Below are 20,571 nucleotides of genomic sequence, written 5' to 3'. Positions count from 1 at the left end.
GCCCACAGTTACCTCACCAGCACTTCGAGGTATGGCACATGGAAACAACGGACTCAAAGGAATGATACGAGGCAGATTATTTGATGAATACTCTCATCCTTGGGCTCTTAAAAAAAAAAAAAGAGGATGGGCGTAGTACCAAAGAAGACAAGACTTGGGGTGGGGGTCTATCTGGTATGTAGCTGGTATTGAATCTTCTTTTTTTTTTTTTTTTTTTTTTTTTTTTTTTTTTTTTTGGTTTTTTGAGACAGGGTTTCTCTGTATAACCCTGGCTGTCCTGGAACTCACTCTGTAGACCAGAATGGCCTCGAACTCAGAAATCTGCCTGCCTCTGCCTCCCAAGTGCTGGGATTAAAGGCGTGCGCCACCACCGCAGTGGTGTTGAATCTTTATGTCTGTCCTCCCCAGACCAGATTTTGCCATGGTTCCTGCCTCTACTATATTCAATAAATCACTTGAAAGGCTTCACTGTGAATACTGGTAGAGGATAAGGAGGGATGGGACTTGAGAAGTAACCCAGTCTTTGAGAATACTCAGAACTGTAATTTTGAGGATAATGAGCGATGCCATCCAGACCCAGGACAGAAGGAGCAGAGCAGAACCAAGGAGAGTACACAGTCTCGCGCGAGAGACTGCTTCTTTCCTGCCTCACACTCCTTAGATCCCTCCTGGGACTGGCCCTCCCTAAGAGGAGGGTCACACTGACAGGTCGTCTGACCTTGCTTTGCTGCTGGCCTTACTAAGGCGGCGCTTGTCACTAGGGTAGCCCTGAGGAAGGCGGTGGCCCGCAGAGGCTCCACTGGGCTGCTCCGGTTTCTGGCTATAGTGCATGTGGATGAAACCTTCCCCAGGAATCTGCTCCTGGCTTGGCACTTCCTCAGTGGCCAGAGCATCTGGATTCTTCTGGGAGCCCATGTTACTACTGAAGTCACTGAAGAATTTCTCACCACCGGGGCTGTTCTTCAGACATTGATTGAAGTCAGGGGGAGGAGTGAGACTCTGGACAAGGCTTGGGGAAGGGCCAAGAAGCCGGTGCTTGTCAACACCCTGCCGAGACTTGACAAAGCGCTGTCGGATCTTCTTCCAGCCCAGGTGGTAGAGTTCAGCCAGGCTGAGAAAAAGGGACAGCCCAGCCACAGCCATCATAAAGACAATGAAGACGTTCTTCTCTGTGGGCCTCGAAACATAACAGTTGACTGGGTGGGGACAGGGACTCCTGCGGCAGACATGCAGGGTGTCCAGGAAGACCCCATAGAGGAGGTACTGGCCTACAATGAAGGCCACCTCCATGGTAGTGCGGATCAGAATGGTGCAGACGTAGGTGTTGAGGAGGGTGCCCTGGAGGACGATCTTCCCGTCCACTTCCTTCCAGCAGGACAGCTCGGCCTTCTCGGCTACCGGGTACTCATAGGCACCAGTGCCGTGAGCCTCTTTGGCTTTCTCAGCATCCCGCAACTTCTGCTTTTCCTGCATGCGCACAGTGTGCATGGCGTGGCCCATGTACACTAGAGATGGTGTGGACACAAAGATGATCTGCAGTACCCAATAACGAATGTGGGAGATGGGGAAGGCTTGGTCGTAGCAGACATTTTGGCAACCAGGCTGAATGGTATCGCACCGGAAGTCAGCCTGCTCATCTCCCCAGGAGGACTCAGCAGCGGTGCCCAGGACCAGCATGCGGAAAATGAACAGGACAGTGAGCCAGACCTTGCCGATGACTGTGGAGTGCTTGTGGACCTCCTCCAGGAACTCCCCCAGGAAGCTCCAGTCACCCATCTTGCCAAGAGTAGGAGGCTGATGCCGAGCCTTCTGCAAACAGAGCAGAAACACAAAGATGTTCACGAGGCACGCTTCAAGAGGTTAAGAAAGTCCCATCATGCTCTGAGCCACTGACCCACAGCAATGTGTTCTTTAAGAACGTGTAACTTTTGCTGGGTATGGTGGTGCACCCCTGTAATCCCAACACTTGGGAAAGGGAAGCAGAGAATGAGGAGTTCAAGTTTCCCGTGGGCTCACAGGGAGTTAGTTGGCGGCTAGCTGGGCTCCACATGAGCCTGTCTCAAAAAACAAAAATGATTTGTGGATGGTTTAAAATAAAATTACATGTCTAAAAAAGACCCTCTACTTTCTAGAGGCTGTTTGTGTCTTTTGTGATGTGACCTGGGCCTCTGGACTTAGAGTCAACCCGACTCCCTTTTGTACATATGAACGGGCAGAGGAGGTGATTGCAAACTCAAGCCAGGCAAAGTCCAGGCCTGGATGGGGATGGGAGTCATGAAGTCCCATCCCTAGCTGAGGCGCTGGCAACTGATGGTCTCTGGGTAAGAAAGAGACAGTTTTCTTCAGAGATTTACCTCAAGAGCTACCCATGCTGCCATGGATGGCTTTGCCCATGCTCCTGGTGGCAGTACTAAATGCGCTAAGTGTGGGGGGTGGGGGTGGGGGAAGAGCAGATGAAGTAGGAAATAGTCGTGGAAGAAATTAAAGGGAAGGGATTGGGGTCGTTGGGTTTAGTAATTTACTTTTTTTAAAACATAAATTGAATGAGGACAGGGGCTAGAGAGATGGCTCAACAGTTAAGAACACTTGCTGCTCTTGCGGGCCGCTGTGGGGCTCAGGTTTGGTTTCTAGTACCCACATAGCAGCTCACAACCTCCTGCTCCTCCAGTGCTGGGGAATTTAACGCCTTCCTCTGTCCTCATAGGGTGCTGCATATTTGCTGGGCACATGAACTCACACAAACACACACGGACACACACACATGTACGTGTGCAGGCACACACCAAACAATCAAATAACTAAAAATGAAGACGGTGCCATTTCCTTAAAGTCAAGAGTCCTGAAAAGTACTCTCCCATTCAAAAACTAGAGAGGAGGCTCTAAGCCAAGTCCAAAGCATGACATCCCCATGAAGGATCTAGAAATCATGTATAAGGTGTGTGTTATAATATATAAAGGCCCTGCCTCATCCCCAGACACTCTACTTCAGAAGGTGATCGATCATAGCCTGCCCCTTTAAGACGTCAGTCTCTCTAAGAGGCCAGATCCCACACCCACTACCCCCAATCTCTGGGATGGAGAGGTAAAAAGACTTATGATGTAGCCTAGCAACAGGCCCTAATTAATGGTCTTAACCAGGACCTGGCTCCTCCACATTCTTGGTCATGTGCATTATGCTGAATTAAACCAAGGACTATGAAAAGTCCCCTGTTAAGGATATAAAAACCAGCTGTTTCCTTAGTTTAGGGATTTCTCTGAGGACATTCCCTTCTGGGTCTCCCTCACTCTCATTCTATCATAATGGCTACCTCACATATTTTTCTTTAAAAAAAAACCTTATTTTGTTTTACATCTAGGAGTGTTTTGCCTACAAATATGTATGTGTACCATATATGCTCATGATACCCAGGGAGGCAAGAAGAGGGCAGTGGATTACCAGGAACTGGAGTTATGAGCTTTCACGTGTGTGCTGAGAACCAAACCTGGGTCCTCTGTAAGAACAGGAAGTGTTCTTAGCCAGTGAACCATCCCTCCAGCCCCTCTCTTCTTTAAGCTAACCCTCTTAGCGAAGCTCTTAGTTCAGTTGTATCCTTTGAGGCCTTGTTATGCTGTTGTCAGTATAATTGTCTTGTTCTTTTCCTTCCTTCCTTCCTTCTTTCCTTCTTTCCTTCTTTCTGTTTTTCTATTTTTGTGTTTGGGTGTTTTACCTACATGTCTGTGTACCATGTGCATGCAATGCCTGCAGAGGCCAGAAGAGGGCTCCATATCCCCTGGGACTGGTGCTACAGAGAGTGGTAACACCATAGGGGTGCTGGAAATTGAATCTGGGTCCTCTGGAAGAGCAGCCAGTGCTCTTATCTGCTGAGGCATCTCTCCAGCCCTGTACTGCTCCTTTCTAAGGCTTCCTTACCTCAAGGCCCAATCACAGTTTCAAGAACCTTTCTCCTAATAAAGCTAATTTCTGAAAAGTAAGTATGTGTCAGCTCTTTCCCCAAAGTAACCGCTTCTACTCCATTCTTATATCTAATGGGGTGGCCTCTTAGGAATCTGGGTTTGCAGCAAGCATTGCAGATGATTCTGGTGCCAGCAGGCCAGGCACTATGCGTGGAGTTGGGGAACCAGGCTTGGACTCTGCCATGTGCCTCTGAGCACTTGATTCACTGAATCTGTTTCCTTTCATTCAAGTAGATCTTGGAGGAGCTGGAACAGAGGAGCTGGAGGATCGAATGAGGTGAAGGCGTGATGTTCTGAAATTTGTGCCATAAATGTTCCATGTGTTTTGAATGGCTGTCAGTCAGAAAATAAATTTCTTTCTCTGACCCCAAAAGGCAAGATAGAGTGGAGGAGGACAGAAGGACCGAGGGCGGGGATCGCAAGCTTGGCTTCTCCAGAGGCAGTTCCTACTGATCAGAGCCACCTGGAAAGCACCAGCTGTGCAGAAAGACAGCAAACAAAAGCACATCTTGGTCACTCTAAAGGTGCCACAGTTTCTCAGTAGGTCCCCGCCTTCAATGTCCACAGTCAACAGGCAATATGGCAATGTTCTTCTTCACGTTGGTGCCATGGTACAGCCATGGCAACTGTGGCTCCACTGGCTAAGAATTCTGCTTATAAAAGGTCATATGAATTTCCTTTGTTCATCTATTCCAAGTCCTACCAAGTTCCCAGAGGCTCTGTGGTGGTTTGAATGAGAATGGCCCCTGTAGGCTCATATGTATGAATGCTTGGTCCCCAGTTAATAGAGTCATTTAGGAAAGATTAGGAGGTGTGGCCTTATTGGAGGAGGTGTGTCACTGGGAATAGTCTTTGTTTGTGGTTTCAAAAGCCCTCACCAGGCCTAGTCTCTCTCTCTCTCCCTCTCTCTCTCTCTCTCTCTCTCTCTCTCCCTCTCTCTCTCTCTCTCTCCTACTCTCTCTCCCCTGCCTGTGATGTGGATCGGAATGGAAAGCTCTCAGCTAGTATGTAGAAAGCTCTAGGACCGTGCCTGTTATTCTTCCCACCATGATGATCATGGATTAATCCTCTACAATGGTAAACAAGCCTCCAATTAAATGCTTTTGTTTATAAGAGTTGCCTTGGTTATGGTGTCTCTTCACAGCAATAGAGCAGTGACTAAGACACCATCCTTCCAGTTGTCTCACACAGCCCTGTGCCCAGAGCTGATCCCATTAGGCTTTCTCTAGGATCCCTTGTTCCCTCCTCAGTTACCTTGGTGATGCTCAGGATGCTCATCTCCTACCCAGCACTTGTGAGCTCCCTCCTCCCCCACCCCACCCCACCCCACCCCACCCCCGCAAGCAGGGAGATTTTTGAGAACAGATAACATCTTCTGTCTTCCAGAGATCAGCCCAGAGTAGGTGCTTAATAGATCTTAGCTGAGCAAAAGAGGAATAAGAGGCACTGGAGTTTCCTGCCCAAGAGTAGGCCAACTGCTTGTTCCTTGCCTGTGTCCTTTAGCACGCTGAACAATCCAGACAGATGGAGTCAGAAAGTCGGCTAGTGGTTAAGAGCATTTGTCGCTCCCACAGAGGATGCAGATTCAGCTCTGGGACCCTCATGGTAGCTTAAAACCATCTATCAGTCTCAAGGGATCTGAGACCTTCTCCTGACCCCTGTGAGCACAAGGCGAGTATACAGTGCACATACACATACATGCAAGTTAAACACTCACACACCAAATAAAAGAAATAATAAATCTTAAATGAAAAAAGCCAGATGGCATTTTCTCAGTCTCTAACAAAGTTGGTGCAAGCCACAGAGGCATGGGGCAGCCACATGTAGAAGGAGTGCTCTGGAAAAGAATTTTTCAGCCCTCTCATGGTCTTTCTTGTTTCTGCTACTTCCTGCCTGTGGATGGAGTGATGTGAGCCTGAAGCTGCCCAGAGAATCTCAGAAATTCTGCCCAGTGGCCTGAGGCCTCTGGACCAATTCTTATCTACCTCCAGGCTTCTTCTGTGGATAACAAACGCCCTTACAGTAGAAACCCCTAACTATTTCTAATTCACAGATATGAGAGAGGGGGGCAGAGAGAGAGAGAGAGAGAGAAAGAGAGAGAGAGAGAGAGAGAGAGAGAGAGAGAGAGAGAGAGAGAGAGAGAGAGAAAGGCTCTTATAGTAATGAAACAACTTGGAATGAGACCATAGAGGTTTCACAATTTCAATATTCATATTTTGCAACTATTCTGGTCCCAATAGAACATTCTTTTTGTTTTAATCGTGTGTGTGTGTGTGTGTGTGTGTGTGTGTGTGTGTGCACCATGGGTATGTGGGTATCTGTGAAAGCCAGAGCCATCTAGTTCCCCTGGAACTGGAGTTACAGGCAGTTCTAAATCTCCTGATGTAGGTGCTGGGAACTGAACTCTGGTCTTTATGGAAGAATAAGGTCCTAACCATAGCACCATCTTCCAGCCCCTATAAGAAGTCCTTTGTGCTGTCTTCCATGGTCCTGGTTTCCCTGACCACAGCCGATGACCAGCCATGGCTCTGACTACTCCTTCCACTTGTGTCCCCAACTCTGGGAATGAAAAGGGCCTTATTTCTGCTCCTTTACATATCATGCACCTGTGTCTTGAGGCTTTCCTTCTGGGTTGTAATTAGACATCTGCCCCTCAGGTGGTGAAGGGCCCATTCCTTCGGCCTCCAAGTACCGGAAACTAGAGTATTTTTTCTCAAAAAGAAAAGAGCATAGTAGATAAGTGTTTGAGTAATCTGTCATCTCTTCTGGGCATAGTGTGTGGTGCTGAGCACCTTCAATGGCAGCCATAGCTGTGTACCAATCAGGCATGATGAGCGAAAGAAAGGGGAGTGGAGCTGGGCAGAAGCTGAGATGAGAAAATGCCAATGAAGGCTGGAGAGACGGTCGGTCGGCAGTTAGAGCATGTACAGCTTCTGAGGAAGACTGGAGTTTGGTTCCCAACACTCTCAGCCACCAGCAACTTCAGCTCCCAAGGGACCCAATGCTTTCTTCACGTGCCGTGGGCGTCTGCGTTCACTTGCACACAGAATTAAAAATAAATAATCTTTAAGAAATGAAAAGGAGAAGGGCAAATTGGAAATGGAGGAGAAGAAACCATATAATTACGAGTTAAGAGAACACAGATGTAGGAGTTATTCAGCCTTCGAGTTCCTGTGGGTCCGTGCTGAGCTTGCTGCCCTCGCCTGTAAAGCTAATGGAGAGGCAGGACTCGGCTGATGGAGTGCTACGGATGACATAGAAACAGTGCTGAGCGCAGAGCTCAGCATATGAGAAAGAAGCCATTACTAACAAGACTCTAGTTAGGACAAAGGAAAGGACAACGTGTGTTACAATAGAGAAAAGAGAATGGAAGGGAGGACCAGAAGGGGAGGGGCAGGAGAAGGGAGGACCGGAAGGGGAGGGGCAAGAGAAGGAAGGACCGGACGGGGAGGGGCACGAGAAGAAGCCAGACATTCAAAGGAAATAAAAATAAGTGACACATTCTTCCAGGATTTGGAACAAGTATCCCACACTTAATCCCTGAGGAATTTTCTCTTGATCTTTTCTCCCTGTCACTCATTCCAGGCAAGTCCCCAAGGAAGTATAAAAATAATTCCAGACAACCACTGTGACGCTTTGGTTGGGTCCATCAAGGGGTTTGACTGCTGGGTTCCTGGCTGGGGTCAAGGGGCGGCACCTGGAAGAAGCAATGCCCAGGTTGAAAGATAAAATATTTGGAAAACCAGAGACATGGTATTGGGAAGGACGTCTCATTAGGAGGGAATAATAGACGTTATCTAGGGAGGTATGGGGTGAGGCAGACCCCGGCAAAGGAAATAAGATGAAGAGCCTTTTGCTTATGACTTCCTCTGACCTCCAGACTATGTCAGGACAACTTTAAATTGCTCCCATGTCCCAGCTGCTCAGGTTTTAATGTGAAATGTCCATGGCCAGAGCCAATTTTGTAGCTATATTGAGTCCCTCAGGAGCCCAGATTACCTCAGCCAAAGAAATTTGTAGATTAGCTACTAAGTGAGTTGGCTGGGCATAGAGCACATGAAATGCCTTCTAGATATGATCTGTTTCTTGACAGGAAGTGTGTTGGGGGAGGGGGCTGAAGGAAGTTGCCCATGCCATGAGTAAATCCAGTGGGCACGATGCTAACTTCCCTCACTGCTTCAGCTGTGGGCCTCACCAGCCTCCTACCACTTTGAACTTTAAACTCAAATCTACCCTATGAGAGCCTTCACAGCACTGTCTGATTCGATTCTTTCCCCATTGTTTGCCTCACACGCTCACTATTTAAGATAGATACCCAATTCTCCAAATTCTCTGGGCATGCCTAAATATAGATAGATCTAGATCTATCTCACTTCTTAACATCTTTGCCTCAGCATCTATTGTTTCTGCCACTTAGAATATCTCCTTCCCATTCATGTAATGGTTTCTTTCTTTCTTTCTTTTCTTTTTTTTTTTTTTTTTTTTTTTTTTGGTGGTGCTTGCAAGTGCCATGTCATCTAGGCACTGAGAATTCAACATGAAGGAGAGACAAGCAAAGATTGTTTGCTTTTGCTTAGCGTAATTGCCTTTATTTCCCCTACGGAGAGAGCGGAATGCATACTTTGAGCAAAACGTGTTGTGTGGTACCATGTTAATACATCAATGTTAAGGTTAATACATTAAGAAAGAGCAAGAAGCTATTGGGGCATTTGTTGGGCACCTGAATCTGGTTTACTGGGTCTGCATAGGGTCTTGTTGGAGCGGGGCCATTCAAATAGCCATGGATAATGTGTTTCATAGCTCTCTACAACTGAGCCAAACTGTGAAATCTCTGAATTAGAAAGAGGTGATCCACAGGACACTGAAGAAAACGTACCTCTCTCAACTGTAAACTATCTTCAGTCTAAATATCTTCAACATCCTGTTTCAATGCTTATATATTAGGACAAATACATTTTAAATGGGTCACAAGGTAACTTGTCTGGCAATATTTTTATGATGGTACTGAGTGTTTGTTGTGTGTAATTGTTTCCTCCAACATAAAACCTACCATCTTGTCAGGAGGCTCCTTAAGACACAGTATGCTCTAAAGAAAGGTGGAATACTCCATCCTGCACAGAAGTCCATTAATAGATAGGAAATAAACAACTCAAAGGCTTTAGGAGATCCCTGAAACTGACAAGACACACTATGTCCCTCCCCTCCAAGTGTACATAAGCAGGGAGGAACAGCTAAGAGATACTCTCAGACTGAGACACCAGAAGGTTCTCAGATCATCCACACTGCCTGGGAAAGGCAGAGACTAGCTGAGCTTCATGCAAGAGGTTCCAACTACCTGTTGCTCAAAACAGACATTTTCTAAATTGTCATGCTTCCTACAAATTATGTAGTGAGCTCTAGGTTCCCAACTTGTATGAGCTATCACCCATGCTGACCTGAGCTTTGGGCAATGGGACTGTCTTTGAGTCATTGCTATTCCTGTTAAGTAACCCTTCACCATATTTCTGTAAGTAACCCCAATATAATCCATCAGTTTGTCAAGTTGGATTCTGGTGGTATCTATCTGAACTTTGATATGTCCTTGGTCCCTAGGTTAGGTGAGCAGACATCTACTCATGCACTACCAGGAGTAGGGTCACACAGCAGTGTTGGAATTTGGAAATAAACTGTCTTCCCTCCAAAACTCATGCTTCACTGAAGGCCTGGTCCCCAACTGGTGGAGTTATTGGGAGGTACTAGGATGTGAACCTCATCAATGAATTAGTCCATTTATGAGATCATAGCAGAATGTGCTTGGCCTGAGTTGGAGGAAATAGGTCGCTTCAAGTATAGGTCACTTCGAGTGTGACACTAAAGTCACTCTTGTCCCTAGATGCCTTCTGCACACTCCCTCACTTCTTATTTCTCTTCCCTCCCTCCCTCCCTGGATGCCAGAAGGTGAGCACCTTTCCTCTGCCACATCCTAATAACACAATGTCCCTGTCTTGTCACAGATCTAATAGCAACAAAGCCAAGCATGGACTGAAATCTCTGAAACCTTGAGCCAGAACAATTTTTTTTTTTAATGTGAGTTGTTTAACTCGGGTATCTTGTCATAGCAACAGAGCATTACTAACACTTGGCTAGAAGTGAAGGGGCCAAGGATTTTAGGTAGAGCTAGAATGGATCATTTTAGGCCCTGGCTTCATGAATGGCATGGCTCACACTGAAGCTCAGGTATCTGCTCTGATCCAATGGAGTGTCTGGAGGACCAGACACTACATTATTGTGCCCTATAAAGCTAATAGTTTTATTAAAAGGAAATTCAAAATGACAACTAGATAAGTCATAAACTCATAATCAGGGCCTCTTTCTTTTGTCCCACAGATGAAGGATGAAATGGAGAAGTATTCTAAATTGACCCCATCTCTTTGATGTCTCCCAGTCTCTAAATTACCACCCAGCATGTTGGGTACATTCTTGTACTTAAATTCTCCAAACTGTTCGTGTCAACCAGCCAACCCACATCCACTTTTCTCTCTCTGTATCCACTGCTGCTCTGAGTACGGGGAGCAATATTTGGGCAGCTCCAGGCCCTACATGATTTCTTTCCTTGTAGATTTAATAGCTCTTCCTCCTTGAATGCTCAGTAAATTCCTTTAAAATAAAAGGCTCCTCTCCTTATTCATATTGCGTTAGAGTCTCTAGTCAGAAATGCAACAAATGCTTTTTTAGCTAAAGAAACAAACTTTTCTGGCAGTGCGTGGTTTAGAATCACCTAGGAGATGTGCCAATAGGTATATTTTCGGGGATTTTCCAGTGAAACCAGAGAGCTTTAGCTAAGGAAGGGCTGGAGAGATGGATCGGGTGTGAAGTGGTGTGCAGTACCTGAGTTTGGATGAAACTCACATGAAAGCTCGGGGTTGACAAGATGGCCCAGCAGTCAAGAGCATGTACCTGCTCTTGTAGTAGACCTAGAGTCTGTTCCCAGCACCCATACTGGGCAAATTCCTAGACCTGGAATCAGACACAGTCTTCTGGATTTTAAGGGAACCTGCAACTCACTTGAGTGTGCGCGCGCGCACACACACATACACACACACACACACACACAAGGGAGGGGAAGGAGGGGAAGGGGAGGAGGGCGAGGAGAAAGAAGGGGAGGGGGAAGAGGAGGAGGATGATGGTGATTATAGATAGATAGATACATAGATACATAGATAGATAGATAGTATATATATGTATATATATATGTATATATATATATGTATATATATATATATTTTGGTTTTTCAAGACAGGGTTTCTCTGTGTAGCCCTCACTGTCCTGGAACTCACTCTGTAGCCCAGGTTGGCCTTGAACTCAGAAATCTACCTGCCTCTGCCTCCCAAGTGTGCCACCACCACCCGGCTTAGTATAAAATATTTTTAATCAAGGAAGGGAGATGTGTCTTCAGTATGCACGGCTCTATCCTGTGGACAGAGGCTCTAGGACGAATGCAAAGGGAAGAGGAAGATGGGAGTTGAGCACCAGCATCCATCTCTCTCTACTTCTTGACTGTCCTTAACATGACCAGCCACCCTCTCCACCCTCTCTGTGCTGCTTAGTTTTGTCAGGTTGACACAAACTAGAGACACCTTGGGAAAGGGAACACCAGTTCAGGAATGAGCTTCATCAGAGTGGCCTGCAGGCATGTCTGTGGGGTGTTTTCTTGACTAATGATTGATGTGGGCAGGTGGTCCTGGATTGTGTAAGAAAGCAGGCTGATGGAGCCATGGAGAGTAAGCCAGCAAGCAGTATTTATTTCTCTGTGCTCTCAGCTTCAGTGCCTGACTCTAGCTTCCTATCTTGGCTTCCTTCAATAATGGACGATCATTTGGAAGTGTGTGCCAAGTAGACCCTTTCCTTCCTAAGACACTTTTTAGTCGGGGTTTATCACAGTCACAGAGTGTCTAACTAGAACATTCTCATTCCTACCTCCTCACCACCACACCTTCCATAACTACGTCTCTTCTTAAGCCAAGAACCAAAACAAGTCTTTAATAAATTACTTTTGTGAAGTATTTTGTCATGGCAGAAAATACAAATAACGACAGCATAGAGTGGTTCTAAGGAGGTTCGAGTCTCTTTTTGGAAACCCAGTTATAACAACTAGAGCCTTTCCATGCTCAGAATGTGCCTCTCTGTCATCTCCTGCCAGCTCAGTGAGCAATGGCCACATTATCTCCATCCAAGACTGAATTTCCCCTCAGGGTTGCAGACATTCAGTTTTTGCTGTAGATGGATGAATCCTCAGGACCACTCTATTCAGGGATTACTATTGCCTGTTTGCAGAGGGAGAACACAGAGCTGAGGTGATCAAAGAAACAAAGATGAACTAAAGAAGCAGACTCAGGGCTTTAGTCTCTGATCAGTTTAGAGCAGTGGTTCTCAACCTTCCTAATGCTGTGACACTTCAGTACAGTTCCTTATGCTGTGGTGTCTCCTAGCATAAAATTTTTCATTGCTACTTCATAACTGTAATTTTGCTACTGTTATGACTCATAATGTAAACATCTGGTATGTGGGATATCTGATATCTAAATCCCTGAAAGGGGTCGAGACCCACAGGTTGAGAACCACTGATGGAACATGCCGTCTGTAAGTCTTCCAGCTTCCCTCCAAGCATGGAACCCATCACTTCTCAGGTCTCTGCCCTTGGAGCTGGACAAATCCCCATGAATGCTGAGCCAATGAGTGATTCCAGACACGAATCTGCTGCTTGGTGATAACGTCTAGGGTCAGCTTTTATGCAATCAAGCAAATATTTATTATGCTCCCTTGACGTAACCTATGCTATATATAGTGTCAGGGAAAGTATGTAGGAAAGCATAACTCATTTCATCTTCATAAACATTTCCTGAGGGCCTCTTACACTAGCCCAGTGCTAGAACCCAGAGACCCAATGGTCAATATATCTCTATGTTAATGAGACACTGTCCTGTGGAGGAATACATATAAAGCCAGAGACAGATCAGAAATGAAGTGTGATGTGGCATACGAATGAGTAAATTAGCATTGCCCTTAGCTACAAGGGAGAAGTGGAGGAGGTGGGTGGGTAAGAGGACTTCCTGGAGGAGACAACCCCAGGAGGTATGAAGTTTGTCAGGGCACAGAGTGGGTGAATGAGATGCAGGGCATTTCAGACAAAGAGAGCTGCAGGAAGGAACTCAGTGGATGAGAAGTGGCATGGCTTTGGGGTACGAAGAGAGCAAAACAAGGGTCTGCCTAAGAGGACAGGGTCAGATCAAGGAAGACTTTAAGGGGCTGAAGCAATTCTCAGTCCACAGAGTTTACTATGCCCAGGACATGCCTTGCTTCTGAGCGCAGACCCTGAGAAGGTGGCACTCCAAGGATGCTCGCTTGGGGTCTTAAGAACTTCATGATTCGTAATCTCCATCACTCCTTTAGTAATGGCCGCAGCATAAACCATGTAGGAGGCAGATGTCCCCCAACATGCTTCCGACCACAGCATCCTCATCTCCCCTGTTCAAGAGTGCATATTACGAATGAACAAAGCAACTTCCAAAGGCATAGCTGAAATTGTTTATATTCTTGAGCAACAACTTCATTCTTTGGGGGGTCACATGTCACCAACTTTCTAACATAGTATCTGACAACAACTTCTGGGTGTTCAAGTTGGCAGCTGAGCCTTAGGGTGTACTGGAAAGCCTTCGGGGGGTCTCACAAACATGTGAGAGCCATTTGCTCCACCAGCCATGTGCTATCTCCCACTGCAGTCTCCTGGATGAATTCCCCTCCTGCGTCTTGCCATGCACCTGGTGGGACGCATGCCACACCATAACAATAAACGGCAGATAGCACTCACGTGACTCAAAACACCAAGTACCAAATGAGTTGAGGATGATCCTTCTCAGCTGCTGAAGAAGTTAGCTCCACTTAGGAGTCATTTTGCATGCCAGGAAGGCCAGTCTCCTGGAAAGCTGGCTTAGGGCCTCCTGCTCCATGACAGACACTGAGGACACGGAAGCCACTAGACCTTCTTTCTGCCTATTAGAGAGACCTCTGCTCGGCTCATCAGGACTAAATGTCTGCAGTGGACACTGTCACTACAGACTGTTCCTTCATTCCTCCTCCCATCAGATTACTGGGAGACTCTACATTTGTCAAAATTAGATAAGAAAACCACCCCGCAGAGGCTAATTCTGGACAGTGACACATGTCCTGGACAGTATCTTATAGATCTCTGTTTCTCCATAAAGGCTGTTGTTATTCATAGTAATAGTAACAGTCCCCTGGGCCCCGCTGCAATTCAGCTTGTCGTACAGTGGAATGCAGCCTGGGAAGGGTTGACTTGCTTCCCAATTAAGAGAATTCTGCCGTAAAGGGACTCAATGGGCCTCCTCAGAGAATGCCTCAGGCATAGCATTGTGCCAGTTCCGATTAGTGCAGAAAGTGTTTACTGAGTGACTGTGCTACGGCAGACAGTAAAGGTGGCTGTAAAGCGCCAGGAGGGACAACGTCCCAGGGCTCTGGTAGACTTACTCACTCGTGTGCAGTTTTCTGATTTCTTCTTGCCTACGAGTAGTTTCCCCCTAAAGACACAGGGGAAGAATTACATGCGAAACTAGTCTAAGTACTCAGCCGTCTCAATCATCTTTACTATCCTTGAAATTGTCAACTACATCTTCTAATTTGCTTAGTGTTATGCACATGTGCACATGTACTTGCACACACATACACACACACAGAATGATGATGATGATGATGATGATGATAACACATATTGAGAGATATTCCCGTGCACTGAATACCCCATAAACATTATAGACTCTTTTCCTTAGAGCCTCATGACAAGCTAAGGAAATAGAAGCCATTCTCACCCCACTTTTAGAGCTCAGAGCAAGGTCGAAGTTGAAGCCAAACTTGATCCTGGAACACCTGAAGCAAAGCCCCGTGTTAACAACTGTGCTCATTTCCATTTTCATCTAAATTGCCCACCCTTCCTTTCTTTAGCAAAACCTCACAGGAGAAGTTGGTCACTTTTGTATGAGGTGACTGGATGCTCCTGGGACAATTGTCATGTTGGGAGTTGATTTAATTCTTACTTTTCAGATTTAAATTCTCAAGGGTATGTGACCAAGCACCTGACAGTAGCTGCCACCACTGAGCATGCTCTGTGAGCTTCTTCCGCAGCATCCCTGAACCTTGATCACTGTATAAAGGAGAGGAAGATGGAGGTGAGGGAGGAGGAAAGAGACAGATGGATGACATTCCGGATGCAAAGCAGCTCTCCTCCCACTCAAGCCCATGGCAGATAATTGACTCTTTTAAAAATCTAATTACTTTATTCTGGCAAGGGCAGATTGGACGAGTCAGAGACACCTGCTGGCACATTGTTGTTTTGAAGCCAAGAGGGTGGAGGGAACAGAGAGAGTAAGGGAAGAATTATGTTAGGAAACACAATCATTTTCTTCTTGAAATGTTAAAAGAAGAGGTTAGACATGGGTAGTGTATAGAACTGGTAATGTACAATAAAACATCAGGAGGTCCTTATTAATTACCCCACAGGAGTTGATTAGTTCCTATGCAATTAGTAATGAAAACTTTAGTTATGATAATACTCGAATTTCTTTATTGTTCCTATGGTTTTGTAATAGACTCATAGAACCTTACAGCTGAAAGACACAGGGATGGCTCAGACTCAACCCTTATTTTTACATAAGACGTCTGTAGAATGGGGACCGTAAGAACATATAGCACTATTGAGAGCATGATGTGTTAACATGTGCACAGTCTTTACAAACCATGATTTAAAACCCATCCATTGACTCTGTTGGGGAAGTCATATTGTTCCATTTCATAGAAAAGAAAATGGAGGTCCAAGGGTTTGGTAACTGGTCCAAAGTCCCATGATTAGAAAATGCTGCAAACAGACCTGAATCTTATCAATCTGATTGATTCCAAAGCCCACGCTCCCCTATGTCTCTATGCAAGGGAATCAGGAAAGCTCCTACAACTGACAAAGTACGATGAACCTGTGTCCAGAGTGCCTCAATGTCTCAACCCGTGAATGGGCCTTTGCTCATTTTATCCAGGTCCACAAGAAGCTGGGGGTTTCTTCTGTGTGTTATTGGCAGACCAGCTCTTACTTAAGCTGTCCCTGGCATTAGTCACTGCCTCAGGGCCCTCAGCCTACAGTGGTCAGGACACCCAGACTCTTCAGCATCTGCCATCATTTGGCCGGAATTCACATATAGAAAGTTATTTCCTTTTTTAGCCAGTACGTGCTCTTTTTGGCTGTGGCGGTGTCTACTGATGGCCTTCTAGCTAGCCAAACAGCAGGTTCCGGCATCTTGTGGCTGTCATATCATAACAAGAACAATCAGAACAGTCATAGCCAGATGATGGAATCATGGTTTCTGAGAATTAGTAGAGCCAGGACTCTGATTTCATTGCTCTTTAGTCAAGTGATCTCAGTCTCTAGATCAAAAATCAAGTGGGAATGTTTAATCATGGCGCTAATGGATTTATGAATATGTGGTAGCTTCTAGAACACTACTTGGCACCTCTGAGGCCCCGGTAAAACCCCTCAACCCTGACCCAATTACCCAATTACACCCAATCACAGTGAACTGAAAGAGACAAGACACAGGCTAGTGGCACTGCAAGTTTCTCCTGGTACTAGGTACAGGAAGGCAGCTGTCAGAGATGAGGAAAACGTGGGAGGTTGGAAAGACCCTCATGTATCTATCTGTAAGACAAATGGATGTTTCACTGGGCATCAAGACCCTCTGAGCAAGACTGGAAAAGAGGGGGTGCTGAGGCCTGATCAGATCAAGTTCCTCTTGTTCCTAAGGCAGGCCCAGCCTGCCCAATATATACTTTAGCACAAGAGCATGCACTGTGGGATTGAGGAACTAAAGCCCTTTGAACGTGTTCATAGCATAGCAGGCTAGGTGTACTGGAGAGGGAAAGGGGAACTTATCTCCTCTAAGCTGGTCACCAGAGACATCTTGGCTGGCCACTTCTGCCTTCTCCTGAAGTTCTGAACCAAGAACTTTTCAGGTTGGCATGGGATTCTGGAAGCCTTTTATGGACACCCAGTGTTACCACCTCCTGAAGGAGGCTTTTTCCAGCTCCGGCTATTTTTCTGTGGCTTTAGACAGATGCATTTCTTTCCCTGAACCACAGTGCATTGGTATAACAAAAGCAGTTGGGTGGAATGGTTGCCAAGGCCTGACAGCCCCAAGGTGGTGCATCTGGAGAGCCTGGAACTTGTGAGAAGTTGTGAGAAGTTTGACAGATGAGTGGCAAAGTTAAAAGATAAGTCAGATTTCCTAACCCTCAGCTTAGGGGGCGGCAAGAATAGTCCTAGGGGGAAGAATGCATCTGTAAATCATGAAAGCAAGCAGCACCTTCTCAGAATGGGAGGCCATGCTGGCCTTCACTGAGAAAGGTGTTTGTGTCACATGAGGTGTAAACCATAGAGCCTGGGACTGAGGACCAGGTCTGCTGGACTTGGCCTTACTGCTTTGTCCCTGGTTGAACAACTATTGTGATAGCCATTTAAGATACCAGGCTGGGGTGTAGCTCAGCCATTGGGTGCCTGTACTCCTCTGTACCTGGACCCCAGTGTTCAATGTGAGATAGGAAACAGGCTTTACATGAGGCTGGCTAAGCCTTACGGAAGACCTTCTCTTCCTGTAGCTGTGGATCAGAGACATTAAGTAATTTGCCTCAGTCACATAGTTAATTTCCAGACCCACACCCAGCTTCTTCCTTGTGCCCTACATCTGGGACACTGACTTGTCTCTCTCTGCGATCTCAATCCCTCTGGTTCTGAATCCTCAAAACTCCATTTATTTATCAAGGTGAATGAATCGCTGGATTTTTCTTGCCAGTTATGCCAGGAAACAATTGATTCAGAAAGTAGTATTAAGCTGTCATTTACAAGTCAACCTCTTCCCACAATGGGAAGGAAGTCTGCTTTTCTTACAGAAACCTCCAGGCCTTCTAGGAAAATGAGCATCTCCCTTCTCTGGCTACCTCAATCAACCCTTGAGGCCAGAGCCAGGCCTATGACACTCATTCCTACAGAAAGCTGCTGAAATCCCCTGTGGGACAGTCCTTCCCTGGGAGGCAGAGAACTTGACCTCAGTGACATCAGATCCCCTGGCTCAGGGGGTTGCAGGTCTCCCACTTCAGTCCTGAGTGATAGACGGGCAGCGCACCTGTCCCACTCTAACTGGCACTCCCCAGAGATGTGTTCAACCAGTACTCGAGAGGCCAGGTAGCACTTTGGCGGCTTTGGTGACTGCTGGAGTCTATGACTGGCTACTGTCTATAACCCCTACCAGCCAATGGAGGTGAGGAGGGGCAGGCAGGCAGGCGGTGTCTGCCAGAGCTCAGGACTGCATCAATGCTTACATGGAAACATCAGGGAAAGATGAGAGACACATAGCAAAGAATAAGGGGCAGAGAGGGTGCTGTCCCTGGCAAGTCATATTTGACTGGCCGCTTTGAGACTTCCTCCGGTTTTAATGACCTAAGACTTTAAGGCCAGGACTTTAGGTTGGAAGGGGCCTAGGAGTGAGGCAGCTAAGAGATGAAAACAGAGACCAGTGTCAGGAGCCCAGCCAGCCACTACAGGAGTTCCAAGACAGTAGCAAGGAGGAACACCTTGACTTGGTGAGTACCACGGATCTACGAACATCACATGTGTAGGGAAGACAGGGCCCAGAAAACATCCCTCTTGGGGTTTTCCACTCTGCACTCCGGATTCCTCGCTGGCAGCTGCTGAGTGAGGAAAGGTCCCGGAGGGGCAGCTAGGGGTTACAAGTTCCAAACAGCTCTGCTGCCCCAGGGGTGGGTGGAGACCTGGCAGGAAGGTAGAGAGTCCAGCGCTGTCCCTAGAGAGCAGTGAATCAGACTCTGGGCTGGGCCGTGCCTCTGGGGACAAAGGGTAGAGAAGAAGTTGGAACCCACTTAACCTGCTACTATGAAAGTCAGGCTGGTATGCCTGCTAGCTTCAGGGTGAGGCCAGTTACGAAGCTTCCTGCGCACCAGGGTCTTGTCTCCACTTTGGTGAGCATCTCTCGGTTTCAGGTCTCTCTCTGTCCACTGCCCTTTCTTCTCTAAGGCCAGCCCGGTCATGCCATCTCTAAACCTTGACCAGGAAACACCCATCTTAGCAATGAGCTGAGACGTGACCAGGAGTCCCTACCATGGGCACTGGGAGGGGGAGGAGGTACAGGAATCAGGGGAGCAAAGCAGGTAAACCTAAACCATCGTGTCAAGTGTTGCTTTTTAAGTGGTTCTGAGTCGCACTGGAGCCTATGGAGTCACAGTTTTGCACGGTGTCGCTGCAAATTGGACCAGAGAAGGTCCTTCTACTTCCAACATTTCATGGGAGAACAATGAGAACCAGAGAAGGAAGTGTTACACCCAAGGTCACATAGCTACCCAAGGGACCAGCCCCAGGTTTGCCATCCCCAAGTCTATTGCCACATGATCAGAGGAGAGGTAAGGAGTTCACAGCAGCCTCTGTCTCACACTGCCGTCAGGTAGGATGGAGCCCTTCAGGCCTCCTCTCTCTGGTTACCTCTCTGGGTCTCATTAGCCTCTTTACCTAACCTGAGGGGTATCTGGGATTCTTGTGTATGGCCACTGCACAGTGGGGACATGAGACGCAGCAGGAAGCCAAGCAGAGAATATTTTTAAACCATCCAACATGCCTTATGAAGAAAAAAAAAACAAAACTCCAAAAACTCAAGGCACTCTCCTAGATGCTGTGGAAAGCATTTTACGGGAGATTTCATGCCTAGAGAAAACATTGGTTTTGTTGTTGTTGTTGTTGTTTTTAAAGGGCCAATTCCCACTTAACAAAAGTTCCTGGAAATGGACTAGTGACCCACTTCTTAAGATGCCCCCAGAGCCCTGCATTTGCACGGGGGCAGATTGTCACCCAACCCCACTCACGTTTTCTACAGCCCCTGTAGATCACCACTAAACCTCCCTACTTAATTTAGCCAAGCTTCCCTATGGCAGGAATCGAGAGGGGCAGGGACTCCCCTCATGGGTACGGAGGGAGATTGCTTCTTACTCAGCCTCTGGAGAGGCGAGTCTCAGACTCTGAGTTCCTTCCCGCTGATGTGTAGTTTTAGCTTTTAGAGTTCAAGTCCACCCTTACCTGCTTCCTTTCCTCCTCCCTGGAGTTGGCTTCTTCAGGCTCTGGCTGCTGTTCAACTGCCCACTGTTATTTGCTCTTGAGCCTGGTGGTTGCTCCCGCCCACCCTCTTTTTTAACCGGTATCCCATCGCCCTCCCTCCTCCCACTTCTTCCTCCTCTTTCTCTCTCCACCCCTTTCCCCCTCTGGGTCCCTCCCTCCCTTCTCTTTTGTGCTTAGAATTTTGCACTCATTTTAAAAGTCCTCTCCCCTCCCTTCTCCTCACCAGTCGAGAAAGACACCCCACCCCCACCCTGCTGCCTTCCACTGTCGTCGCTGTCCCTGTCCCTGTGGCTGTCCTTGTCTTGGCAATCGCAATCAGCAATCCGGCAGTCCATGCACTTGCTAGCTGGCTCAGCTGGCTCCGGCAAAACCTTTCTGGGTCTTTTTCTGCCTATCCCTCTGCTGC

General features: G+C 47.0%; 1 protein-coding gene across 1 annotated transcript; it reads right to left on the bottom strand.

Annotated features, from left to right (window-relative positions):
* Window positions 1-253: 253 nt before the first annotated feature.
* Window positions 254-20,213, bottom strand: Gja5 (gap junction protein alpha 5). Its single transcript, XM_031376115.1, has 2 exons — window positions 20,127-20,213; window positions 254-1,809 (listed from the first exon to the last, which is right to left on the bottom strand). The coding sequence occupies exon 2, from the start codon at window positions 1,774-1,776 to the stop codon at window positions 697-699; it is 1,080 nt and encodes a 359-aa protein (XP_031231975.1). The 5' UTR covers window positions 1,777-1,809; window positions 20,127-20,213; the 3' UTR covers window positions 254-696.
* Between the last annotated feature and the right edge of the window lie 358 nt (window positions 20,214-20,571).

Source organism: Mastomys coucha, unplaced genomic scaffold (assembly GCF_008632895.1).
Source record: "Mastomys coucha isolate ucsf_1 unplaced genomic scaffold, UCSF_Mcou_1 pScaffold16, whole genome shotgun sequence".
NCBI classification, from domain to species: Eukaryota; Metazoa; Chordata; class Mammalia; order Rodentia; family Muridae; genus Mastomys; species Mastomys coucha.
This window is presented reverse-complemented; position numbering and strand designations above follow the sequence as displayed.